The sequence below is a fragment of the Dendronephthya gigantea genome, unplaced genomic scaffold (assembly GCF_004324835.1).
Source record: "Dendronephthya gigantea isolate DGI-Jeju-01 unplaced genomic scaffold, DenGig_1.0 000039F, whole genome shotgun sequence".
In the NCBI taxonomy this organism is placed as follows: domain Eukaryota; kingdom Metazoa; phylum Cnidaria; class Anthozoa; order Malacalcyonacea; family Nephtheidae; genus Dendronephthya; species Dendronephthya gigantea.
In genome coordinates this window covers 303222-329009 of record NW_021163049.1, presented here as the reverse complement: position 1 = coordinate 329009, position 25788 = coordinate 303222, and the positions used below count along the sequence as shown (strand labels likewise).

Here is a 25788-nt window from a genome sequence, read left to right as displayed (position 1 = left end):
CAATTGCAAGTATGGCAGCGCGAATATTTGTTCAAATTCTGTTTTGTGGGTTTGCTGTACTTTAGCACATCATATGCTTCGCCAACTGCTTGCCAAAGCCTAATTTTGTTTTCCTCTGCTTTTGCCTCGTTTACGCAGATCTACCGACCAAGCGATCTGGGTTCCTTCTGCTGATTTTTTCAATTTTAATTTCCTCTGTATGAAGTTTATTAATGTTAGCCATAATCTCATCTCTGGCTAAAGTCTTCACTGTTGTTAAATCAACACCGTACATTTGTTTAAATGAATGAGTCATTTTAGCATGAGTAAATTGGTGCTAATAATTAAGAAATGTAAATGAAGGGATTTCGCACGGTTGAGCACATCAAGTTAGATCCTGTTTACACTGTACCCGATTCGCATGGTCACGACATCAGTTTACGTTGTTTTACCATATATTTGTCCCCCAGAACTTTTTCATTTGTCAGATCATGCTAAAGTAACCATGCCACCAAACGTTTGGAGGTGAAACTCCCGTTGACATGATTAATTTTGATTTCGTGACCATGCGAATCGGGACTAAGAGGCCACTTGGGGGATGTAAATTAGGCGCTTGCAAAATTAAATGCGTGGGAAGAGCACGTTGTGGATGTAAATGAGGCCGGCTAGCAAAATGATATGCATGGAGAGAGCACGTTGTGGATGTAAATGAGGGGCGTGCGAAATTAGACAAACGTGGGTATGCTAAAGAGGAATGTGAGACCACATGAACAGAGTGTGCAAGTGGTGTGATTAACACGTCGTCCACGCAAATGAATAATCCTTGAAAGTAATATGGGTTACAATTTTGTGGAATGAGCCGATGAGCACATGAGCATAACTGCTCATAATTGCTCGTAACTGCTCATAACTGCTCATGAGAACATGCTCAACTGCTCGTAGACATTTTTAATACCAAACTATTAAATAGCATTAATATCAGATTTGGGTAGATTTTGAAGGCAAAATGGGTTGCAATTTGGTGCAATGAGCGTATGAGCATGTGCTCATAACTGCTCATAACTGCTCGTGGACACATGCTCATAGCTGCTCATAACTGCTCATAGCTGCTCATAGCCGCTCATAGCCGCTCATAGCCGCTCATAGCTGCTCATAGCTGCTCATAGCTGCTCATGAGTTAATCGGCTTCTGTGCTCATAAAATTCAGTTACTGCTCAATAACAAACCATTTTTACACAATCAGTCCTAAGGGAATGAGCTGCCAGTTTTGCGGGAAACACTTTAGACGCAGTTACAATCTGCGCAGACACGAACGGGAATATTGTCCACTAAAACAGCAAGAAAGAGGCATGTCTCGAAGAGGCTCGGACAGTCAAGAAAGGGATTTGCAGGACGATGTCTCGACCACTTCATCTGTAAAGTCTGAAAGTTCGATGACGACTGACTCAGAAACTGAAGAAAAAATGGATCCATGGATACCCCTAATAGAAGAAGCAAAGCAAAAAAGTAATACAGATTTCGAAGAAATGAAAGAAAGCCTTATAAACACTGGCCTGGATGAGCAATCTGCTAAGGAGAAAGCTTACTCGAATATTATGCCTATACTCCAGAAAGAATTGGAAAATATTTATTTGGAACGCCTTCTGTGGATGAGACAACTAAAAAAAGATCCAGTACATAAGAAAATAATGCACACAAAAGATGCGTTTGTTGAAAATGACGATTTTGATCCAGAAGAGGCAATAGAAGCTGCTGTTGATAAGAGAAAGTTTCTTATTAAAAGGCTTTTAAACAATCACCAGGTTGAGGATGAAGAAGAAAATACAGATAGCGATGATGATGATTAGAAATAATGATTTACTAAACCATTCTTATAAAGAAACCATGAAAAACGAACAAAAAGAGATAAAAAACGATTTAGAAGAAATTATTATAACAGAAAAATAAATGTTAAAATCGTTATTCCAATGATTGTCTTTGTTATTTCGTTCAACCAGTATGTTACTTTTCTGGCCTAGTACAAGTAATAGTTTAATTTCGACTGTTAAAAATTGGCAATGAGAAGTTGGGCAAAATGAGCTATGAGCAGCTATGAGCAACAAGAGCAGCTATGAGCGGCTATGAGCAACAAGAGCAGCTATGAGCAGCTATGAGCAACAAGAGCAGCTATGAGCAGCTATGAGCAAAAAGAGCGGCTATGAGCGGCTATGAGCAGCTATGAGCAGCTATGAGCGGCTATGAGCAGCTATGAGCATGTGTCCACGAGCAGTTATGAGCATTTATGAGCACATGCTCATACGCTCATTGCGCCAAATTGCAACCCATTTTGCCTTCAAAATCTACCCAAATCTGATATTAATACTATTTAATAGTTTGGTATTAAAAATGTCTACGAGCAGTTGAGCATGTTCTCATGAGCAGTTATGAGCAGTTACGAGAAATTATGAGCAGTTATGCGCATGTGCTCATCGGCTCATTCCACAAAATTGTAACCCATATTACTTTCAAGGATTATTCATTTGCGTGGACGATGTGTTAATCACACCACTTGCACACTCTGTTCATGTGGTCTCACATTCCTCTTTAGCATACCCACGTTTGTCTAATTTCGCACGCCCCTCATTTACATCCACAACGTGCTCTCCCAATGCATATCATTTTGCTAGCCAGCCTCATTTACATCCACAACGTGCTCTTCCCACGCATTTAATTTTGCAAGCGCCTAATTTACATCCCCCAAGTGGCCTCTTAGTCCCGATTCGCATGGTCACGACATCAAAATTAATCGTGTCAACGGGAGTTTCACCTCCAAACGTTTGGTGGTATGGTTACTTTAGCATTATCTGACAAATGAAAAAAGTTCTGGGGGACAAATATACGGTAAAACAACCTAAACTGATGTCGTGACCATGCGAATCGGGTACAGTGTAAACAGGATCTAACTTGATGTGCTCAACCGTGCGAAATCCCTTCATTTACATTTCTTAATTATTAGCACCAATTTACTCATGCTAAAATGACTCATTCATTTAAACAAATGTACGGTGTTGATTTAACAACAGTGAAAACTTTAGCCAGAGATGAGATTATGGCTAACATTAATAAACTTCATACAGAGGAAATTAAAATTGAAAAAATCAGCAAAAGGAACCCAGATCGCTTGGTCGGTGGATCTGTGTAAACGAGGCAAAAGCAGGGGAAAACAAAACTAGGCTTTGGCAAGCAGTTGGCGAAGCATATGATGTGCTAAAGTACAGCAAACCCACAAAACAGAATTTGAACAAATATTCGCGCTGCCATACTTGCAATTGATGGACGTATACTCGGCAGAAAGGAACTAATTTAGCAAAATGTTTGGAGTATTTCTTAGACTATATTTTTCGTGTTTGTGAACCGAAATATTCCATGTTAGAATAGTTGGGTTTTTTAAAAAAAAGGTGTATACTATATTAAAATTATAAAATACTTCTTGGCTGGTATAGATCTCCGTGAACGAGGCAAAAGCAGAAGAAATTTGTGAATTATCTTTTAAATTTTATAACATATTAAAATAATTGTAAATGATCTCATTTACACTCTAAATGCGTCCTACTGTACACATGTTCAATGATCCCTATTCACGTGATGGAAAATCTCCATCCCACATGATCTATGATCCCTGTTCACATGTACCTCATGGTCATTGTCCAAGTGAATCATGACTTCTTTGTTCACATGATCCATGACCCATGCCCAGGTGCAAACGCATGGTCTTTGTCCACGTGAACCTATTGTGTCGGCACCCTTTGATCCCTATATGGGGGGGGTTATCTACTTACGAGATAAACAAAGCAAACACGTACCCTTTTTCTTTGAAAACATTTATAAGCTTGCAGATTATGAATTATTCCTCTTACACGGCTTTGTTTTGACTGTATCCACGTTCATCTTTGCTATCTGTCATGCTTCATATATCTTGTTTCTTCTCGTTTTACTTTCTTTGCACAAAGTTTATGAAACGCTTTTACAAAAATGTTTACGAAATGACAGTTAAATTGCTGACGTTCTCATTGAATTACAAACTTTCTGTCATAGCCAATCAGAACGTTCGTTGATTACCAGTCTACACTCGTTCGCACAAGTACCATGACCATTGAACGTCCACGGTCCACGGTCCATGTCATACAATTTGAGCAACTTTGGATTCCGCTATGTTCTGTCACAATACCCGGGTGTAATAAATCTCCCAGCGGAATTAGTACCCTTGCACGGCGCTTCGCGCCGGCTCGGGGATAAATAGCGAAATTGTTCGTTTCCGCCTACTTGAAAAGGGGTTCTACAAACAAGATGGCACGGCACGTGCGAATCACCCGAGACAGTACTTGTGGCGGCTCAAGAACTTTCATCAATTCTTCAAACAAGTGGTGATTCTCCCAGTATCTGCGCTATGCGAGAGGAAAATAGTGTTCTACGGCAGAAATTGGCCGAGTTGGAAAAGAAAGTCGACAACCTTCAAGTAACTAAAACATCGGATCGTAGTTCCCGGGATCGTTTCTCCGGTCGAAACAAGCGTAGTCGTTGTTGGTATCCCCCCTGTGGAAAAGAACACCCTGGTGGGTGGAGAGAATGTCGACTTCGGAAACGTAGTGAGCCGGATTGGCAGCCATCGCCACCAGGTAAAAATCGTACTCCCCCTGCGGCTCGCGCGGCCCAATGTCAGGATTCGGATGAATCCGACCATTTAAACTAATGAGGCCTGGCTGGGTGGGGCCTGACCAGTACTGGGATAAAGGATATTATCAGTTTTTAAGAACAAACAAGGTTAATAAACAGAAATTACAGGCATATGATCAAGAGTATATCCCGAAGTGTTGTGCTAGAATACTTTGTAAGTCTCCATTTGTTCGAGTGACAATGGGTAAAAATACTGTCAGTGCCTTATGGGACAGCGGTAGTGACCTCAGCCTGATAGCTGCGGATAAAATAAAAGAAGGGGTGAAATTAACACCAATAATGCAAAATGAGACACCTCAAGCGGTTGAGGGGTCTAAAGTTAATTGTAAAGGTAAATTGATCCTAACAGTAAAAATTGGCAATACTATGGTCAAACAGCATACATTTTATGTAGTACAAAGGTTAATAGTACCCTACTTGTTAGGTGCTGACTTTCAAGCCAGGTTAGGTGAATATGTAATGGATTGGCGTAGTCGAGAACTGCGATTAGAGGATGGTAGTTGTTGTACCTTTTACCACAATTACCAGTCCAGTTCAGCAGCAGTAGAACTTGTGGGACAGAGACAGCAGTTCTATGTAACTTAGACAAGCCATTGTCTTGCAACGAAGTTTTGATTGAACCCATCACCCAGCAAACTGAATTAGTGGGGGCGTGTAGAATAGTAACACGTCCCAAGACACCTCACCAAGTGGTATTAAGAGTTGCAAACTTAGATTCCCAAGTGCAAACATTGTATCAGAACCAAAAATTGCATGGGCTAACCCAAGTTTTGAAGTTGGTTTTCAAAATCGGGATCGTGAGTCGGAATCTGGCACAAGAAAAATGCACTATAACACTGATGAGACGCTCGATACAAATCATAAACAAACACTTGACAACTTACTACAACAAAATAGCGATATCTTTTACATTGAGGGCGACCAACTGGGGTCTGTAAGGTTAGTTCAGCATGAAATACCCTTACAACCTAATGCGGTACCAGTAGCGCAACGGCCTAGGAGACTGTCGCCGTCGGAACGAGAAGAAGTACGAGAGGAAATTGAGTATCTACTGGACCAAGGGTTGATCGAGACCTCGACGAGTCCGTGGGCTAGTCCGATAGTAATAGCGAGACGAAAAAACGGACGACTACGGCTGGCAATAGATTATCGTCGCCTCAATAGTTTAACGGTTAATAGTCATTATCCTCTACCTGTGATTGATGACCTCCTGGATCGGTTAAGTAATGCCAAGTTCGTATCAACCCTGGATGCCAAGTCTGGATATTGGCAAATGCCTCATCGTGAGGATGACTGCTTTAAAACAGCGTTTGTAACACCCGACGGACAATATGAGTGGACGGGACGGGGAACTCCCTTCGGGCTGTCTGGTGCGCCGGGCAGCTTTCAGAGATTAATGACAGCTATTTTAGGAGAACTTTCGTGGAATAGTGCTTTAGCTTACTTGGACGACGTTATCGTTTGGAGTGTTACCTGGGAGGAGCACCTGAATAGACTTAGGGATGTTTTTGATAAATTTCGAAAGGCAGGAATGAAACTCAATGCAGACAAATGCTACTTTGGACAGCGACGAATTGAATTTTTGGGACATGTGATTTCAGCGAAAGGGTTGGAGATAGATACTGCACGCGTCGCAGATTTACAGAACATCACACGACCGACAACAGTAACAGAATTGAGAAAGGCCATTGGTGCATTTTCTTATCTTCAACGCTATATCCCTGGATTTTCTGACATAGCTAAACCACTGTACAAGTTGGTAGAAGGCAAGAAGAACACTGAGTTAAAGTGGACGAAGAAACATGATGAAGCATTCTTGGAACTCAAAAGACGGGTAACTGAAGCATCGTGTCTAAAATTACCAGATTTCACAAAACCTTTTTGGCTAACAACAGATGCAAGCAACGTTGGCATAGGTAGCCAATTGTCGCAAATGGAAAATGGCGTTCTACGACCTGTTGCGTTCTTTTCAAGGACACTGAGAAAGCACGAACAAAACTACACAACGACAAGCAAGGAACTGTTAGCGGTAGTTGAAAGCATTAAGAAGTTTCGAATCTACCTGCAGAACCCCTTTACGTTGATAACAGATCATCGGGCAATTCGTTGGTTAAATACATCTCTAGATCCTGAGAGAGAAAATGGTTGACTTGGTCGTTGGATTGCAGAGTTATCGGTTTACGGTCGTGCATAAACCCGGCACATCCGGTGAATTGTCGATGGCTGATTATCTGTCTCGGGCCCAGTCCGCCCCCATTACCGCCGCAGTAAACCAAGCGGAAGCAGATGGAATGGCAAACATTACGTCCATCTTCAGTCCAGACGAGTTTCTACGAGCACAGAAAGATGATTTGGCAATTCAGCTGGTGAAATGGGCGTTGCTAAGTAATACAGAACTAGGGGAAGATGTCAAAGGGGAAGCACAATTACTGTGGAGACAAAGAACAAAACTTCACGTCGGTACCGATGGGATTTTGAGAATATGGAACTATACGGGGTGCTCAACAAAATCTTCACCCTTGGGAAAGAAGGCATGGCAGCAGGTTATAATTCCCAAAAGTCTTCGCCGTGAATTCTTACGGCTAGTTCATGATGCGCCAATTTCAGGGCATTTTGGATGAGATCGAACATTGGAAAGAGTTCGCCAGAGAGCGTATTGGCCATCGGTAGTCGATGATGTAAGCAATTATTGCCTTGGATGCCCAAAATGTCAGTTACGGAAACGCCCAAAGCATGTCCCACGCGCACCATTGGAAGCCACAGACATTCCTAAAAGGCCATTATCAAAGATTTCTTGCGACTTTGTGGGTCCGTATCCAGAAACACCTGACGGGTACAAATATGTCTTGCAAATTCAGGATATTCTATCACGCTATGTATTGTTCGTCCCTACAAAGGATGCTACTGCTATGACAGCAGCAAAAGCATTAATTCAGAATTGGGTTGGAGTATTTGATATCCCCCAATCCTTACAGTCGGATAACGGCCCACACTTTGCATCAACCGTGTTAAAAACTGTCTGTGAACAACTTGGAATCCAACAAATTTTCAGCAGTCCGTGGCACCCACAGTCTCAGGGGCAGGTAGAGCGACAAAATGATACACTAAACAACTGCTTGGCAGCATTGGTGTCAGACCATCCGGATTCTTGGCCCTCTATGCTTCCCATGGTGGCTTATGCGTTTAACTCGGGGGAATCAGCGACAACAAAACTAAGTCCCTTCGAACTGTTGTTCAAGCAAAAGCCGAATCGACCCGAATAATTTTTATTATCCCCGGAAGAGAAGGGAGATAACGACGGAGACTATAAACCGAACGGACCAACGGAACAAGAAAAGCTAGCCAAGTCGGTGCGGGACAACACTAAAAAGTGGAACAGAATAATAGTAAGAACGAGAAGAAAGATTAAGGAAGCACAATCGAAACGATCAGTGAAGAAGCGAGTCCATCATAAAGGCTATAAATTGAATGATTTAGTGATGAAGAAAAATCACCAAACGTCAGGCGGGAAGCTGCGTAATTACTTTCTCGGTCCATACGTAGTGGTGGGACAAACAGGACCAGTGACGTACAAGATTAGGGACGCAGCAAACGCAGGTGCTAAGGTAGAAATACCGCATTATGAGTTGTTACCGTGGAGACGGCAAACCCTACATCATGAAAGACAGCAGGAAGACGATGAGATGGAGGTAGTTCAACCCGAAGACATACAGCCGAGACGCTCAAGTAGAACAAGACGTCAAACGCAGTTTATCCAATTACAGGGGAACCAGAAATCCTACCAATACCGTGAACCCTTGGACAGTATCGCGGAAGAACATGATGACGGTTAGATAAACATATACATAGATAGATTTGACATTACGTTGAACTGCATAGGGGGAAGGGTGTGACAGTAGATCTATAAATAGAACGGACATGCGAGGCAATTTAGGAGGAATCAGACAGAGCGATTGTAAGATATGTAACGGTGTATAGAACCGGATAAAATAAATATAAATATAAGGAAATACAAAACTGTGACATATTCGTGTCCGATAATTTTCATTTGCATATGACGTTTTTATCGGCCAAATGCAGAAAAAATGCATGAAAAACAGAAGAATAAGACCCCGTTCACACGAGACCGGTCGAATTCGAGACCATGCACGAATTCGTCCGATTTCGCCTTGCGTTCACACGGGACCATTGAAATCGGACGAATTCGAGCATTGTTTACCGGACGAATTCGCGACTAAAAAAATCTAGGTCTAGTTTTGTGCCGGTTCGGTTTTAAAATTTCGCAGCCTCGTGTGAACACCGAAACCGGGCGTTTTCAAGACCTTTTGGAATCAAAATTAATCATTACATGAAGTACAGCCCTGGAACGTAAACACAAACCACAATATTGCGACAGTAAACTGATATTTTTAAATAAAAAATGAATGATAAAAAGTTGCTCATAGCAGTTGCCGTTTTATCATTGCTATCGTCGATAGTGGGGCTTATTCAATTATCCGTTTTGGAAGCGGCAATGATTTATTTGCATCGAGAAAAACGTCGCAAAATGCATCCACAAGTGATAACGTATTCATCTGCATCGGTTGTCCGACAGTGGTTGGTGCATATAAAAAAGAAACGACGTAAACCACGAAGAACTATGTGGATTCGACCAGGACGAACGTCTGTATGGTGGGACAATTTTATAAACAACGTGATGATTGACGAAGAATGGCGAGAAAACTTTAGACTATCGAAAGTAAACTTTTTTAAGTTGTGTCACGAACTCGAACCATATCTCCGCAAGAAAACAACGAATATGCGAAGAACCATTTCCGTGGAAAAGCAAGTTGCCGTTACCCTTTATTATCTGGCCGATGAGGGTAGATATCGTAAAGTAGCGAATGCGTTTGGCTTGGGGAAGAGCACTGTTTCGGGAATTGTTCGAAGGACTTGTGGGGTTATATCTGCTGTGCTAGGCCCAAAGTATATAAAGTTACCAAAAACTAAAGAAGAAGTTCAGGAATCAGTAAATATGTTTTACGAAAAACATGGGTTTCCTCAATGCATTGGCGCCATCGATGGAACCCATATTTTCATCAAACAGCCTCATGAAAATCCAACTGATTACATCAACAGAAAGAATCGACACTCAGTGAATGTACAAGCTCTATGCGATTTCAAATATTGCTTCACTGACATTGTTATTAAATGGCCTGGAAGTGTGCACGACGCCAGGATATTTTACAATTCTGCATTGAAGGAGATGTTAAACGATGGGACAATCCCCCCACTATACCGCACACTCGTACCTGATACTGCACCAGTACCTGTATGTATTTTGGGTGACCCAGCATACCCTCTATTACCTCGCCTTATGAAGGAATTTCCTGGTGGAGGAAACTCTGTCAAAGAACAGTTCTTTGGTTACCGACTCAGTTCTGCCAGGATGGTCATAGAATGTGCTTTTGGAAGACTCAAAGGCAGATTTGGTGCTCTTCGCAGAGAGATGGATATCAACATTGATGAACTTCCCCAAGTGATCCATACGTGTTTCATTTTGCACAATTTTTGCGAAATTAATAATGATCCATTGGTGCAGGAGTCTGTTACTCTTGGTTTACAATATGAAAAGGAATTCCAACCTGCACATAGTCCTTCAATCAGAGAGCAAAGCACTGAGGCTCTCAGTAAAGACATCCGAAATGCATTTGTTGAATTTTTGAATAAATATGATAATTTGGGACAATGAATTCATTTAATATTTTCACAGTGTTATTTCTCCCTGTGCTTGAGATTTTGGGTGCATTATAGGATTAGCAGATCCTATGTAGAATGTTTTGTAAAAAAATTTTATCAAATTGTTGAATTAAATACAGCATATGTTGCTATGACTAGTTGCTATGCCAGCTCACGCTCTGAAGTATGTGCAAATGTTTCTGTTTACAAGCATTTCAATCTCACCAAGATTTGCATTGTTTTCTGTTATTTTCAAACTATTTAAACTATTTATTTATTTATTTATTTAACAAATTTTTTGATATAATGAGCTTTAAACTGAAATATTTACACAGAATAATTATCATTAAAATCCCAAAGCTTAACATAATTATTAAATTTAAATAACATTCAAATTGAATTTAAATAATATTTAAGTATTGAACAATTTGGGTCACTTTCTTATTGTATGTTTTTCAGTCCAACTGAACTAACTGGTTGTGCTGAGGTTTCAAGATTTTCCAGCATATCATACTGGCTAAAACCTAAGTAGGGATGTTGAAAAGCATGTATTCCACTATGAATATGATTGGCTGTTGCTGTTTGCTCTTGATTATCTTTTAATAAATTACCAAGAAGAGTGAAACCCTGGCTGATTGTTGCTGTTAGGGTGGTCAGTCCTGTAGCAAATGAATCCATTGTTTTTTGGTATTTTTTCTCTGACTCTTCCATTTTCTCTGTAGCTTTTCGTTTCAATGACAACTCTTCCTTGGCAATGGCTAGTAGCTGTGACTCTGTGGCAATCTTTTTGCTTAGCTTAGCATCTTTTTTGTTATTTAAAAACGTCAACAAGCTCCTTCTCCCATCATCTTTTGATTCATTCTCGACGCTTTCTTCACACAGTGGTTCATCTACTGGGTCAACGCTGTTTGAAGGCAAGGAAGAATCTTTTTCCAATAGCAATACATCAATGTCTTCAACAACATCTTGTCTGGAGCTTTCTATTCCATTTCTCACACACTCAACTGCTGGCGAACCTCCCCAAATAGCGGAGCATTCATCAAAAAACGTTGTGACAATTCGCCCCCCGCCACTTCTTCGTCCAGAATCTAAAGCTTTTTTATAACCTTTTCTTATTCGTTTCAGTTTGCTCCATATTCTTTCTTTATTGAAAACATCACCACAATGAGGAAACTGGCTTGAGGTGGTTTTTGGGTACCCTTCCTTGAATTTAACGACAAGGTCTTCATTCTTTGTTTTAACAGAATTCCAGTCTACGCCTTCGGCGGCTTTTGTCGACTTATAATCATTAACAACGCTGAGAAGTAATACTATTTCTTCATCCGTCCACATAAAATTTTTTTCAGCCATTTTAAAAAGTTTTTCCCGCGCTAACAGCAGCTTTATAGTGCCTCATATGCGCATGCGTCAATAAATGATTACGGTCTCGAATTCGTCCGGGTCCGTGTGAACACTTTCTGACCTGTAATTCGACCGGTCTCGTGTGAACAGCTGTAATCGGACGAATTCGTGCATGGTCTCGAATTCAACCGGTCTCGTGTGAACGTAGTCTAAAACACACAAAAAAATATCATTTTTTTCGAACACGCATTTCAAATCATGCGATCCAGCAACGAGCACGAGAACGTTTAACGGAGGGGGGAAGTCATTTTCGCGGGAGTTTGGCTTCAACCAATCATAAGGCAAATCTTAGGAGTTAACCTTCCAGATTTTATTAGAGTTCACTGGGCGTGCATCTATGACGTAATCATAGCTAGGCAGCCCAGAAATCTGTTTATACTCAGTCTTCGACTGCATTGTTTACGCACGCGGTCAGCTTCTCCTGTCTGTACTAATTACTGTATTATATATTAACAAGACGCCTGCTCAAGGCGTTACTCCGCCTGCAGGTGAAGAAACTACAGGTGACAAAAGGTCACAAAATGAGGTGATTTTGCTTTTTGTACTGTTGTCTGTCATACTTTTGGGATTTTTTGTTATACATTTTGTATTCATTAATATGAAATTATTCATTGATTGATGCATCTTTATTCATTGATGTAACTTTATTTTATTATAATGATGTAACTTCATTCAGTTGCTTAACTTTGTTTACAGATGTAACTTCATTAATTAATATAACTTTATTCATTGTAACTTCATTGTTGGCATTCAAAGGTAAGTTGGCATTCAAAGTTAAGTTGGCATTCAAAGGTGACTTAAATTGGTATTCAAATGTGACTTGGTATACAAATGTGACTTGGTATTCGAATGTGACTTGGTATTCAAATGTGCATTCATGGAATTCACACTCAGGGACATAAATTTTTTTTGCAACTTCCTGCAAATGAGCACCAAAACCTGGAAATTAGAACAAAAATAGGGTTTTATAAGTTTGGCAAATCAATCCTGTGATAGAAACCCCTTTTAACCCGTTATCACTCGCTACTCTGGTTTATATAAATGATCACAAAGCCTGGTCAAATTGTAATCAGGACCTAACGTTTCGACAGTCCAGTCTACTGTCTTCATCAGGGGTGATCTGACATCATACCCAAGGGATCATGTCACCTGCCAATAAGATGCATATATTCCTCTGGCAAATGGGCACTGTCGTCCCTATTCAGAGCATGATTACTCATATTCATATGCCACGCTTTTAGGCAAAGTCTTCGACCATGTATCAATTGTTAGTGGTAATTACTTTAGAGTTTTCCCATGCAATCTTGTGTTTCATGTCACACAGGTGCTCTGCCAAGAAAAAACTCTAAAGTAATTACCACTAACAATCGATATGGTCAAAGACTTTGCGTAGAAGCGTGGAATATAAATGAGTAATCATGCTCTGAATAAGGATGACGGTGGCGATTTGCCAAAGGAATATATGCATCTCATTGGCAGGTGACATCATCCCTTGGTTATTTAAGAAGCTTCGATTCCAGCTTTAGATCACCCCTGATGAAGACAGTAGACTGGACTGTCAAAATGTTGGGTCCTGATTACAATTCGACCAGGCTTTGTAATAATTTATACATTTATATTTGTGATAAAAGAATATCTTGGGGTAATCTGAAATACGACACAACTTGGCCATTTTTGATTCTGTGAAACCAATTGCAAAGAAACATGTTTCATATAAAAATTCATTGCCGAATTGAGGCATTTTATAAAACAGGCTTTAAAATAGACTCTAGTAAATAGAAATATCGAATTCTTAAACATGCAGGGTCGCTAAACTTGTAGTATGTATAATTTCTGAGAGCAAACAGTACTTTGTATATACCTAGTTTGTATTAAAACACTACGTCAACGTGAATCACTAAATCAACTATAAAACAGAAAATCTTGGGTATACTAATATGCAATTACCGCCACAGCATATGAATACAATCTAAATCTTAATAACTTACCCTTGTAGTTGTTTAACATGGTTCTGAAAGCTCTTTCAATTCGACATTCATATTTTTCAATTTTTCACAACGAAAGAACCTCAATTCAAACACGAGGCACAAGTCCACGAAGAAAAATAAACATTGCACAAAATCAACCCAAAACCTCCCTAAATGCCAACTGATGTACATATTGATGTACATAATTCATCCGTATTCATCCGTGTAACCCAGGGCTTCTCGGTCAAAATGTTTTGGGTTACCTGTAGAAATGCCAACTTCTGTCGCCCAAAACTACGACTACTACGACTACTACTAAAAGGAAAAAAGACCATGGCATTTTAAGACTCCGCTGCGCATACGCAGGCGGAGTAATAAGGTTGGCAACTTAATTTCAAAGCCAACACGTACCTTCGGAGAAATAGTAAAAAACTGTAAAACTACACAGCAAAGAACGCAAAAAAATACATAGAGGTAAACTAAGATACCTTTACTAAACTACTAGCTACCTTTTTTATCGAAAAGGAGACTGGAAGTGTCGAAAAATCGGCATATTTTTTACATATTTGTTGAATTTTTCGCTGTGACTATGCGGGATGCAAGCCTAGGTAGCCCAAAGGTATTTGTGTTTTAATCTGAAGCGTTTACATCACAGACCGCAATATTAAACTGGATGGACGCTTTAGATTAAAACACAAATTGCTGGGTTTCAGTCACGTGACACTCGACTGACTTTTACTTCCGGTAAAAACACTTGGTGGTCAATTTCATTTGATTGTCACATTATGCCGGATGTAAACAAATTTATAACTTGAACTTAACAATAGCGATAAATGCCGTCTGCTTGTGTTGTTTTTGGCTGTAAAAACAGGACAAATAAAGAAAATGATAAGCGGTTTTTCAGAGTACCTAAAGTGTATGTTCATAATGGCGAACGGGTTAAAGATTTTTTAACAAGACGGTCTGTCACATTAAACTACGGACAAACATTGTAAAATGGCTGTGAATATTGACAACATGCAAAATAATGAGCTGTCTGATTATGCAAGTGGATTAGAAGGCAGTGTTCGTGAAAGGTATTAAAGGAAAGTATTGTTATGTGATGGAACAGACCCGTATACTCTTAAAAAGAGTGATTTTTCATATGAGATAAACGAGTATCCGGCCGTAACATTCCCAGACATATCCAACTACCTGGTTTTGCAAACATCTTTTTACACAACGGAACAAATGAAAGGATTCAAGAGCATGGAAGCGTACAACTTTTTTGTTAGCGGATGGGTCAAAGAAATTGGAACGAAGATTTTAAAGAATAATTTCTGTCTAGTTTTGGGCAGGGTAAGTGTAAAAATTTTGGTAAATGGATAATACGGTGTCAAGTTTCACCACTTTTTTGTGTATTCAATATATGCATATAAAATTGTATTTTTTGTAGGTAAGGCACTCGCAAAAATGCAACGAGACGCCAGTAAAGACGTGGGTACTTTTGAAAAATGATGGAGAATTTTTGACAGCGCATTGTAATTGTATGGCAGGGTAAACTACACATTTTTTTGTTTAATACAAAATTATGACGTGTATTTTAAGAGTAAGTTCACATATACTTTATATTTCAGAGATGTATGTGTGTCTAGACACTAGCCTTTTTTGAATTATTTTATTTTTTATACTAAATTTTTATATGTTTACCTTTATTCTGATATTTGTCATTCTACCACCTATTTCGTCAATATTTTTACAGATTAGCTGAGTCATGCTCTCACGTTGGTGCTATTTTGTATGCACTTGAGACTGGTGTACGAATGAGAAATTCCACAACCTGTACTATGGAGAAGTGTAAATGGTTAATGCCATCATATGTTGACAAGGTACCCTAATAATTATCGTCTTACTTTCTTCAATCTAATTCATATCTATTTAATGAAGTTTTTTAATTAATAGGTAATTCCTACACCAGTGTCAGATATAGATTTCTCTTCTGCCAAAGCAAAGAAAAAAAAAGCTAGATGAAGTCATTGGTGGAAAGTCTCCTGTGTCATCAACTACCTTTAAAAAGAAGTGTCAGCCTAATTCTCCAGATTTAGATACGTGTAACAACTTTTATGAAGCCTTGAATAAAAATAACCCTAAAAGTGCCATACTCATGACGCAAGATAAGTACTATAAGAACTTTGTTCCTAAATCAAGTACAAATGCTCTGCCCAAATCAATTATGGAATACCGAAACCCAGCAGCTATAAGCATGCAACCAGCCATCCTCGAAAATCATTGCCAAACATTTAAAATACCAGAACTTACTCAATCACAGATATCCACAGTAGAACGTGAAACAAGACATCAATCAAAATCCAAAATATGGTACAGGCAAAGAGCTGGCAGGATAACTGCATCTAAATTAAAACAAGTTTTAAGAACAAACCCTCTGGAACCATCAAAAAGTCTTGTTAAAAGCATATGCTATCCTGAATCCTACAAGTTTTCAACTGCAGCAACAAGGTACCTCGACTGTAATATACAATGTAACTTATTCTAAATGCCTTAATGTTGAGTAATTCATCAATAACAAAGCAAGGTGCACCCCATTATCTCCATCATCTTTCTCTTTAGACATGGATGCAAGCATGAAGCCAAAGCCATTGAAGAATATACAAACATCATGTGTAATTTGCATGATGATTTTTCGGTCAGTGAAAGTGGTCTTTGGTTGAATGAGAAATGGCCATACATGGGTGCTACCCCTGATGGGATTGTAATGTGCAGCTGCCACGGGACTGGTTTATGTGAAATTAAGGTAATATATTATGTATTATACAAAGTTATACATAATGTCATTTTGATGCATACTGGTATGTAGTATTTAATTTTTTAATTTTTAGTGTCCTTACTGTATCACAGAAAAAGAGAACATTTCTGATGCTACAGAAAAAAAGGGGTTTTGTCTGGTAAAAGATGAAAGTGGTAAGACCCATCTAGACAGAAATCATGGCTACTTCTATCAATAATTTTCTTGTATGATTGCATGGCGACTTTAGTAATTATAATAACTTGTAGGTACACCACGTAAGTATTAAATACTGCAAAGCTTTCGGTCCGTTAACCCGGACCTTCAATTGCACTGATGAAGGTCCGGGTTAACGGACCGAAAGCTTTGCAGTATTTAATACTTACGTGGTGTACCTACAAGTTATTATAATTACTTCTATCAAGTCCAAATGCAGCTTAACATTGTACCTGAGGCAGAATATTGTGACTTTGTAGTGTGGAAAAAGAATGAGCTGTATGTTGAAAGGATCATGCCTGATTTAGCTTTGTGGGATGAAATTGTTCCAAAGGCAGAGGTTTTTTTTAGAAATTGCATTCTTGCAGAAGTATTTGGTAGGAAATTTACCAAGGAAATTGTAACAGCATTAAATGCAAACAATTGAATTTTAAACAATTATGAAAAAAGTACATACCTGATGGGAGCTTACAAACAGCAAAGTTTCATTTTATGAGGCTTTCTTTCAAGTACCAAAGAAATACCAATTAAAGTAACTAAATGTTAAAGCAATCATTGAAGTGAAATGTGCTAATTATATAATTATTTATATGAAGTATGATTATAAAGCCTCGTACTCAGGCTTGGTAAATTGCTAAATAAATAAGCCAAACATTGTTATAAACGGCCCTTTTATCTCTCTTTGAAAACAAAGATGATAATATGATAATAATGTTTGGCTTATTTATGCAGCGAATCTACCAACCATGCTTGTACCCAAGGCTCTAGTGCTAAAAGTCTGCACTGACTACAGTTGTAGCAATATTTATTTTGCACTTTGTAACAAAATTTATTTTTTAATTTCTTAACAAAGATATGAAATGGCAGCTATTTTGATGTGTTAATAATTGCCAATTGCTTAATTGAATGTAATTACTCCAATGGGACAACAGATTCCGATAAATTGGAAAGGGCACAGCAAATAACAGCGATTTTATCAATAACAGCTAGAGAATCCCCATCCTTCACAGCCATATGTTCAATTGGCATTGCTCTACTTTGTAAGATCTGGTATTTTTGTCTGACCAACCCAGTGACACGTTCAACATGGATCCTTACACTAGCTACTTTCCTTGATTCTTCAACCTCAATTGGTGATAACTGTGGTTTCCCTTTCGTGAATGCTGGTATTTTTAATGATGCACAAGAAAATCCAACACTGTCATCAATATCGAAACCACGATCAGCCAAAACAACATCATCAGGAAGCAACTTTTTCAGCATACCACTCTCCTCTGTGATTCGTTTATCACTAGCTCTTCCACCCCAAGCAGATGAAATATAGGAAACCAGTCCTTGTGGAGAAATACCAATTAGGAATTTGACTGTATTGTGGTGTTTGTAATTAGACCATGTCTGTGCACGTGCCAGAAGATTTGATGGTCGTTCAATGTAAACTTCAAAACAGTCGATTATAACGACAACCTTACTCCCAAATGCATTTCGAAAGTCCATTGGCATTGTTGCTTGAAGAAACTCTCTCTGTGGCCAGTCAATCAAGAATTTCACTCTTTGGTGCATTACAGTTATCACTTTGTGCCAAATCCTGGAGACGGTTGACAATGAAACATTGAAGCGATACCCTAAATCTTTGAGTGGTAAGTTGAGTCGTAACCGTAAAAGAACTAAAATAAACTGTTCGAACTTGTTCAAGGCAGATTGCGATGTAGTGCTTATAAATGGCTCACACAAACCAAACACCTGCATGAGTACAAGATAGTTGGGGAGACCAGTGTAAAATTTGGTCTTATCTGGACTTGCTTCAAATGACTGTTTACTGAATGCACTCTCAAGGGCTTTACTCCGCATATCATTCAAATCATTCTTCATGCTTTCAACTTCTTTCTGCAACGCATCCAAGTCATCGCCACTGATATCTGTTTGGCATTCTACACTAACCATTTCAACAATGACATTATGTGATTCGTCAGACTCTGAAATGAACAAACAAGTAATATGAAATTGAGAAACATAGTTAATGCTTTATTTCAGTTATTTCGACATGAAAAATGTCAAAATCTGTATTATAGTTTCTGTAACTTATTTCAAAAATTCACATGTGTAATAATAAATTTGAATACACCACATAGTACCTGTACCTTCATTTTCAACACTGCTCCTTCTTGTAATATCATATTCAAAAGGAATGCCATCACACAAATGAAGTAAAGAATATATAGCTGATCGCCGACGTTTTTCCTCCAAAGCTTTAGCACGTAGTTCACGATTCTTTGCTCCATTCGTCTTGGCCTTCAGTTTATTATGCCCAAGTCGTAGTGTGGGTGCCCAATCGTCATCATCTTCCTCAAATAATTTGCTAGGACATCCTTTATAAGTAAATTAAACTCTGATAAGATACGAGGAGCTTAGAAAAGACAAGAAACTGTTGTATTTACTAATTTTACTGTAATGATTGTAATGAACCTTGTACAATGTTAGAGATAAGAGACGTGTACATATTTCTTCCTAAAACTGTATCATCGACCGAAGTAAAAATCTATCAACTTCTGTTAAATACGTATTTAAGTGCAACGTGAAGTAAATCAATAAAATATACCTTTAACAAAGTGGTCGCTGCAAACGCGAGCGTGATTTGATTCAGCTCCCTTTGACTCCAGTGACAAATTTCTCAGCCACCGGTTTCGTCGTCTTGTTGAAAAATCTTTAACCCATTCGCCATTATGAACATACACTTCAGGTACTCTGAAAAACCGCTTATCATTTTCTTTATTTGTCCTGTTTTTACAGCCAAAAACAACACAAGCAGACGGCATTTATCGCTATTGTTAAGTTCAAGTTATAAGTCAGTCGAGTGTCACGTGACTGAAACCCAGCAATACCTTTGGGCTACCTAGGATGCAAGTTGCCTGATACCGGCTTTCGGTTCGAATCACGAATGCATCATTTCATTGGCTTTTAAAAGTTCGTAAATTGTAAAAGCCAATGAAATGATGCATTCGTGATTCAAACCAAAAGCCGGTATCAGGCAACTTGCATCCCGCATAGTCACAGCGAAAAATTCAACAAATATGTAAAAAATATGCCGATTTTTCGACACTTCCAGTCTCCTTTTCGATAAAAAAGTGGCTAGTAGTTTAGTAAAGGTATCTGAGTTTACCTCTATGTATTTTTTTGTGTTCTTTGCTGTGAAGTTTTACAGTTTTTTACTATTTCTCCGAAGGTACGTGTTGGCTTTGAAATTAAGTTGCCAACCTTATTAATATATAATCACAGTTTAGATATATCTTTTCCTTTCGTTCAGTACAGAACGTCTTTTATGAAAAATTGCGAAAAAAAAATTGATCCAATTTCATGCTTCAGCCTTTGTGTATTAAAATTACAAAAGGTCGCACAAATACAAACGATAAATATGTGTTTTCGTCATGGATATACCCAGTTATTTTTTATTTATCTTCATATAATTTCTGTCTGTCTATGAAAATTCCTGTCAAAACCCAGGTAGCTCAAAGGTATTTGTATTTTAATCTAAAGCGTCCATCCAGTTTAATATCGCGGTCTGTGATGTAAACACCAATTGCTATATTTGGTGTTTACATCACAGACCGCGATATTAAACTGGATGGACGCTTTAGATTAAAACAAATACCTTTGGGCTACCTAGGGTCAAAACCATGAAAGTATATTTTTTTCCTTTTACTAAATTACAAGAAGTGATAAATAATAAACTGTCAGTGATGAGGTTTGAAAAATAAGTATAGCTCTATATTCTGTGCTTATGAGTTTATAGGGTGGACTTTTCATTCTTCTGTTAAAGGGAATCCATAATAAATGGATATTATATACTTTCATGTATCATTACACAAATGTTTATACAGTTTCATGTATCATTACACAATTGGATATAAATTCTTTTCAGTGATTTATAGTCAATTTCAGCCACTGTTGGTCCTCACGTGTCTTTTTTATTAGTATCTATCAAGCTGGTTTGGTTGCTATTTCATGTTCACAAGAAATGTTCCACTGGGAAAAGCACTCATCAATGAAAAGTTTGCAGAAAGCACTAGTGAATTGCAGATGCATGTGTTGGATTGTTGCATGCATCTTGCTAATATTGCCAAAACATTCTTTAAGCTTTGTGATCAAAGATTGGTTTAGCTATACCTATATATATATATATATATATATATATATATATATATATATATATATATATATATACATATATATATGAACTTGGTTTTGGTTAAGATTTCTTCAGACATAGAATTAAAGCACACGAGGTGTATCTCCAAACGTTTCGCCTGTTATGGCTTCTTCAGTGGAATGCTTTACAATGATATTTCCTCCTATTTATATACAACTAATTAAAATGCTAAATTACCAATGTGTATGCAATGTCTATAGTGTTCCATTATTCTATAAAAGCATGCTCATGCATTTAATGTGCCATTATTAAGCAAACTTATTAAAACTCACTAATTTATAAAAGTCTATATAGTCCCGTAGTTTAAAATTCTATACAATGTTAATAGATTAGAAATAATTCAAACACTGATTGTTCTGCCAATACAGCCGTTCATCAAGTCTCCAGAATGTTTTTGTATTTCAAATGCTTCAATGTATTTCCTCTCCACGTTATTCGCGATATTAGCATGTAAAATCATCCATCTTATTACAGGTAGCCTGGATTTCTTGTGGGATTCCAAATGTTTATAAACCGTCTGTTTTTCCATTTTCAAGTGTTCTTTAATCCTTGATCCGATTGTTCGCCCCGTTTCCCCAATGTATACGATATCACATGCTGAACATTCGATTTTGTAAACAACATTCTTCTTTAGACACAAGTTCGATTTTAAAGATAATTTGCACGTTTCACATTCGCTCGGACTGTTCTGTTGCGTCTTTGGTGGCGCAAAAACTTTGGACAGGGGTTGACCATTGATGAAATGTATTCTTACATTCGGTATTCGTGATCGCTTTACTACCCTAATAGCCTGCCTCTTAAACTCTTCGTTGATAAATGGTAGCTTTATATAGATAGATCGTTGTTGTTCTAATTCCTCCGGTTCATTATGTTGCTGGATATGTCGGTGTTTATTTTATAAATCGTCTTCCTAATTATAGATTTAATAAATGTTTTAGATAGCCAGGGAAGTAAATAATTCCGTGATTAGATTGAGTGATTTCTTTCGTGTTGTAGAATCAGTTGAACATTTGATAGCCCTATTTACTTCCCCAATCACTATGGCTTGTTTGGAGAATATTGACCCGTGACTGTCCCAGGGTGTGATGCATCGGCTGTGAATTGGTTTTATATAAAGGGTTGTACTAAATGTTTGAGTGCCCATGTTCCAGGTGACAAGGGTATCCAAAAACGGTAGTTGATTGTTGTTTGGCAATTCAAGTGTGAATTTGATTGCGTTATTAAGGTCATTTGCTAATGTTAAAAGCTTTTCTCCTGAGAATTCTTTACTTAACAGGAAGGCAAAATAGTCATCAATAAATCGCTTGAGAGTGACATATCCATTGGACTTAATTAGGATTTGGTTATTGAGTTCGTTCATGTAAATAATCGCCAAAACGGGGGCTAGGTTGTTTCCCATAGCCAAACCTGATTGTTGTTTGTAGCCTTTGCCGTCAATCAAGACCTTGTCGCTAATCAAGCAGAGACGAACCAGTTCTTCGAAGTCTTGGTCGCAAAGGGCATGTAATTGACAATCAGCTTTGTGTTGATGGAAGAAACGCCGAGTGACTGTGAAAATACTTGGAGTATGGTCGTCTATATCAACCATTGGTATAGACCCATATAAGTTACATACGTCCAAGCTGCAGAAACCATGTACTAAGTTACCATCTGTATTCGAGATAAAACTGATAAACTCGTCAGTGTTTTTTAAATGTGCTGGAACGTGTTTTAAAAGCGCTTGTAATGATTTGGCCAAATACTTGGACAAACATGTTGCGGGGGTGTCTGTAGCTGCGTGTATAGGTCTGCCTTTAAGTTCGGGTCCCTCTTTATGGTCTTTGGGTAGACAATAAGCAGAACAGGGCAGTGGTTCACTACAGATGGTAGATCTAAGGTCATTATAAACTTGGGGTTCTTGTATCGATATTTATTGGCAACTTTGTTCAACCGATTATTGAAGTTTATTTGTTCCGTCCTCGGTAGATTTAATTTCTTTAATTCTTTATAATTACCTGTCTCTGTTGTTGATCTATGTAGCATATCCTCATACGATGTTGTATTTAGAGCTAGTAATCGTTTAGTCTTATCCGTTGGGGTAATAACTATGTTTTTTGGTGGTAAATCATAGGTTAATGACTTATTCTTAAGAATCTTTTTGCCATGCTTGTTACCTTCCTCAATCACACGAGCCATCCCTCCTTTGAATTCATTTATGGCAGTCTCGGGAACATTTTGGCGTTTGAGTTGATCTATGGCATGTTGAAGACTGGCTTTAGCTAGTAAACTAAGTCGAGGGAGATCTTTGGGTTCAGCGTTTACGAAGGAGGGGCCCTTTTCCAAAATATTTTTGAGCTCATCATCCAACTCTTAAAACGATATGTTTTTGAATCCTTGTGGTTTGCTAGAAGCTGTTGGCGTAGTGCGGCCGCGTTCTCGATTTCGTTGTTTCATATCGTTTAGAAAATTTTGGAAGCTTACAATTTCTCGGTCTTCAAGTTCAATCAGTGGAAATACATACTGTCGAATCGTATGTAGCCGGTGATATTGAGTGTTGATTGCCAGTTGTAACCATTGTCTGCTGTGTTTTTGTGCTAGTTTCTTGGCAGCTAGACAGTTCGTAGTGTTTACAAATTTGTTGTTAGCTCGCAGTCCATTGGGTATAACATTTAACGACTTGCACGTACGTAAGAAGGAAATATTACTGAGATGGCGAATAATTTTCTTCGCGATACGATAATGTGAATAGTTATGAGGTAACATGTCTGGATATTATATGAACTTGGTTTTAGTTAAGATTTCTTCAGACATAGAATTAAAGCACACGAGGTGTATCTCCAAACGTTTCGCCTGTTATGGCTTCTTCAGTGGAATGCTTTACAATGATATTTCCTCCTATTTATATACAACTAATTAAAATGCTAAATTACCAATGTGTATGCAATGTCTATAGTGTTCCATTATTCTATAAAAGCATGCTCATGCATTTAATGTGCCATTATTAGGCAAACTTATTAAAACTCACTAATTTATAAAAGTCTATATAGTCCCGTAGTTTAAAATTCTATACAATGTTAATAGATTAGAAATAATTCAAACACTGATTGTTCTGCCAATACAGCCGTTCATCAAGTCTCCAGAATGTTTTTGTATTTCAAATGCTTCAATGTATTTCCTCTCCACGTTATTCGCGATATTAGCATGTAAAATCATCCATCTTATTACAGGTAGCCTGGATTTCTTGTGGGATTCCAAATGTTTATAAACCGTCTGTTTTTCCATTTTCAAGTGTTCTTTAATCCTTGATCCGATTGTTCGCCCCGTTTCCCCAATGTATACGATATCACATGCTGAACATTCGATTTTGTAAACAACATTCTTCTTTAGACACAAGTTCGATTTTAAAGATAATTTGCACGTTTCACATTCGCTCGGACAGTTCTGTTGCGTCTTTGGTGGCGCAAAAACTTTGGACAGGGACAGTGTATAGAATTTTAAACTACGGGACTATATAGACTTTTATAAATTAGTGAGTTTTAATAAGTTTGCCTAATAATGGCACATTAAACATTAAATGCATGAGCATGCTTTTATAGAATAATGGAACACTATAGACATTGCATACACATTGGTAATTTAGCATTTTAATTAGTTGTATATAAATAGGAGGAAATATCATTGTAAAGCATTCCACTGAAGAAGCCATAACAGGCGAAACGTTTGGAGATACACCTCGTGTGCTTTAATTCTGTCTGAAGAAATCTTAACCAAAACCAAGTTCATATAATATCCAGACATGTTACCTCATAACTATTCACATATATATATATATATATATATATATATATATATATATATATATATATATATATATATATATATATATATATATATATATATATATATATAGTTATATACATCACAAAACAGAGCAAATATCATAGAAGTGATTGGAAAAATAAATCAAAAAACTATTTTAAGTGTATTTTGTTAAATCTGAATAGAAGTTTACCATTGAAAATTTCACTACAATCTAGCTGTCATTGTGTTGGGGATTATCGCCTCCAAGTAAAAGTATCCACAACAATCACAAAAGAATGAATAAAAATGATTATATTTGTCTCGATGTCACAGATTGTAATTTCACAGATGTTTCACAAATCACTATATTTTTCTAGCTTGCTCCGCATGGTCGTGACGTCATCTGACGTCACCTGATAAAGCCCCTGGGAGCTAATTCTGGACACACTCCCCCATGTATATACACGGAGTGATATACATGTCACACCTGTTTGTCATGCAAGTTCAACATTCATTAACGTCAAATATCAAAGTTTCTAATGTTTTTTTCTCTTATTGTTTCTTTATTCTTCTTTGTCTTCTTCCGCCGTTTGTCAAATACGCAATTCCGCCGCAGCTGCCGCGTCTCTTTTTGGTCGTGGTTGAAACGCAGGCGCACTTGCGTTAAGTCGAGGTGGTTGTTGCCAATCACAGGACAGTTCGAGAGGGCATAGGTGTTGAAGGGCACGTTCCAGGTTTCCTGTCCCAACCTTTAATTTTGCTGCTCTCGTTATTCCATCTCTTCCCTTTATCAATTCAGTGACGATACCAAGTTTCCACATATTCCGGTTTTTCGATTCACCCTTTATAATAACCACTTCACCAACGGTTGGGTATGGGGTTTGTTCTCCTCCAGCACGACGATGCTGCTCGCGTAGGCTTCTTATATACTCTCTCGTCCAGCGATTCCACAAGGCTTCTTTGCATCTCTTAACATGCTTAGCTCGTTTCCGTAAATCTGCTTCGTCCATGTGGTGCGCCTTTAATTC

At 38.1% G+C, this 25788-nt stretch overlaps 2 protein-coding genes across 2 annotated transcripts; one reads left to right on the top strand and one right to left on the bottom strand.

Moving 5' to 3' along the window:
- The first annotated feature begins 14571 nt into the window (after positions 1 to 14571).
- On the top strand, positions 14572 to 17500 carry LOC114526592. The gene is made up of 6 exons (XM_028548189.1): positions 14572 to 15116; positions 15214 to 15314; positions 15520 to 16274; positions 16386 to 16569; positions 16655 to 16736; positions 17037 to 17500. Exons 3-6 carry the CDS (start codon positions 15922 to 15924, stop codon positions 17201 to 17203), a joined length of 786 nt encoding a protein of 261 aa, XP_028403990.1. The 5' UTR covers positions 14572 to 15116; positions 15214 to 15314; positions 15520 to 15921; the 3' UTR covers positions 17204 to 17500.
- Positions 17501 to 17688: 188 nt separating this feature from the next.
- On the bottom strand, positions 17689 to 18717 carry LOC114526517. Its single transcript, XM_028548128.1, has one exon. The coding sequence runs from the start codon at positions 18715 to 18717 to the stop codon at positions 17689 to 17691; it is 1029 nt and encodes a 342-aa protein (XP_028403929.1).
- Between the last annotated feature and the right edge of the window lie 7071 nt (positions 18718 to 25788).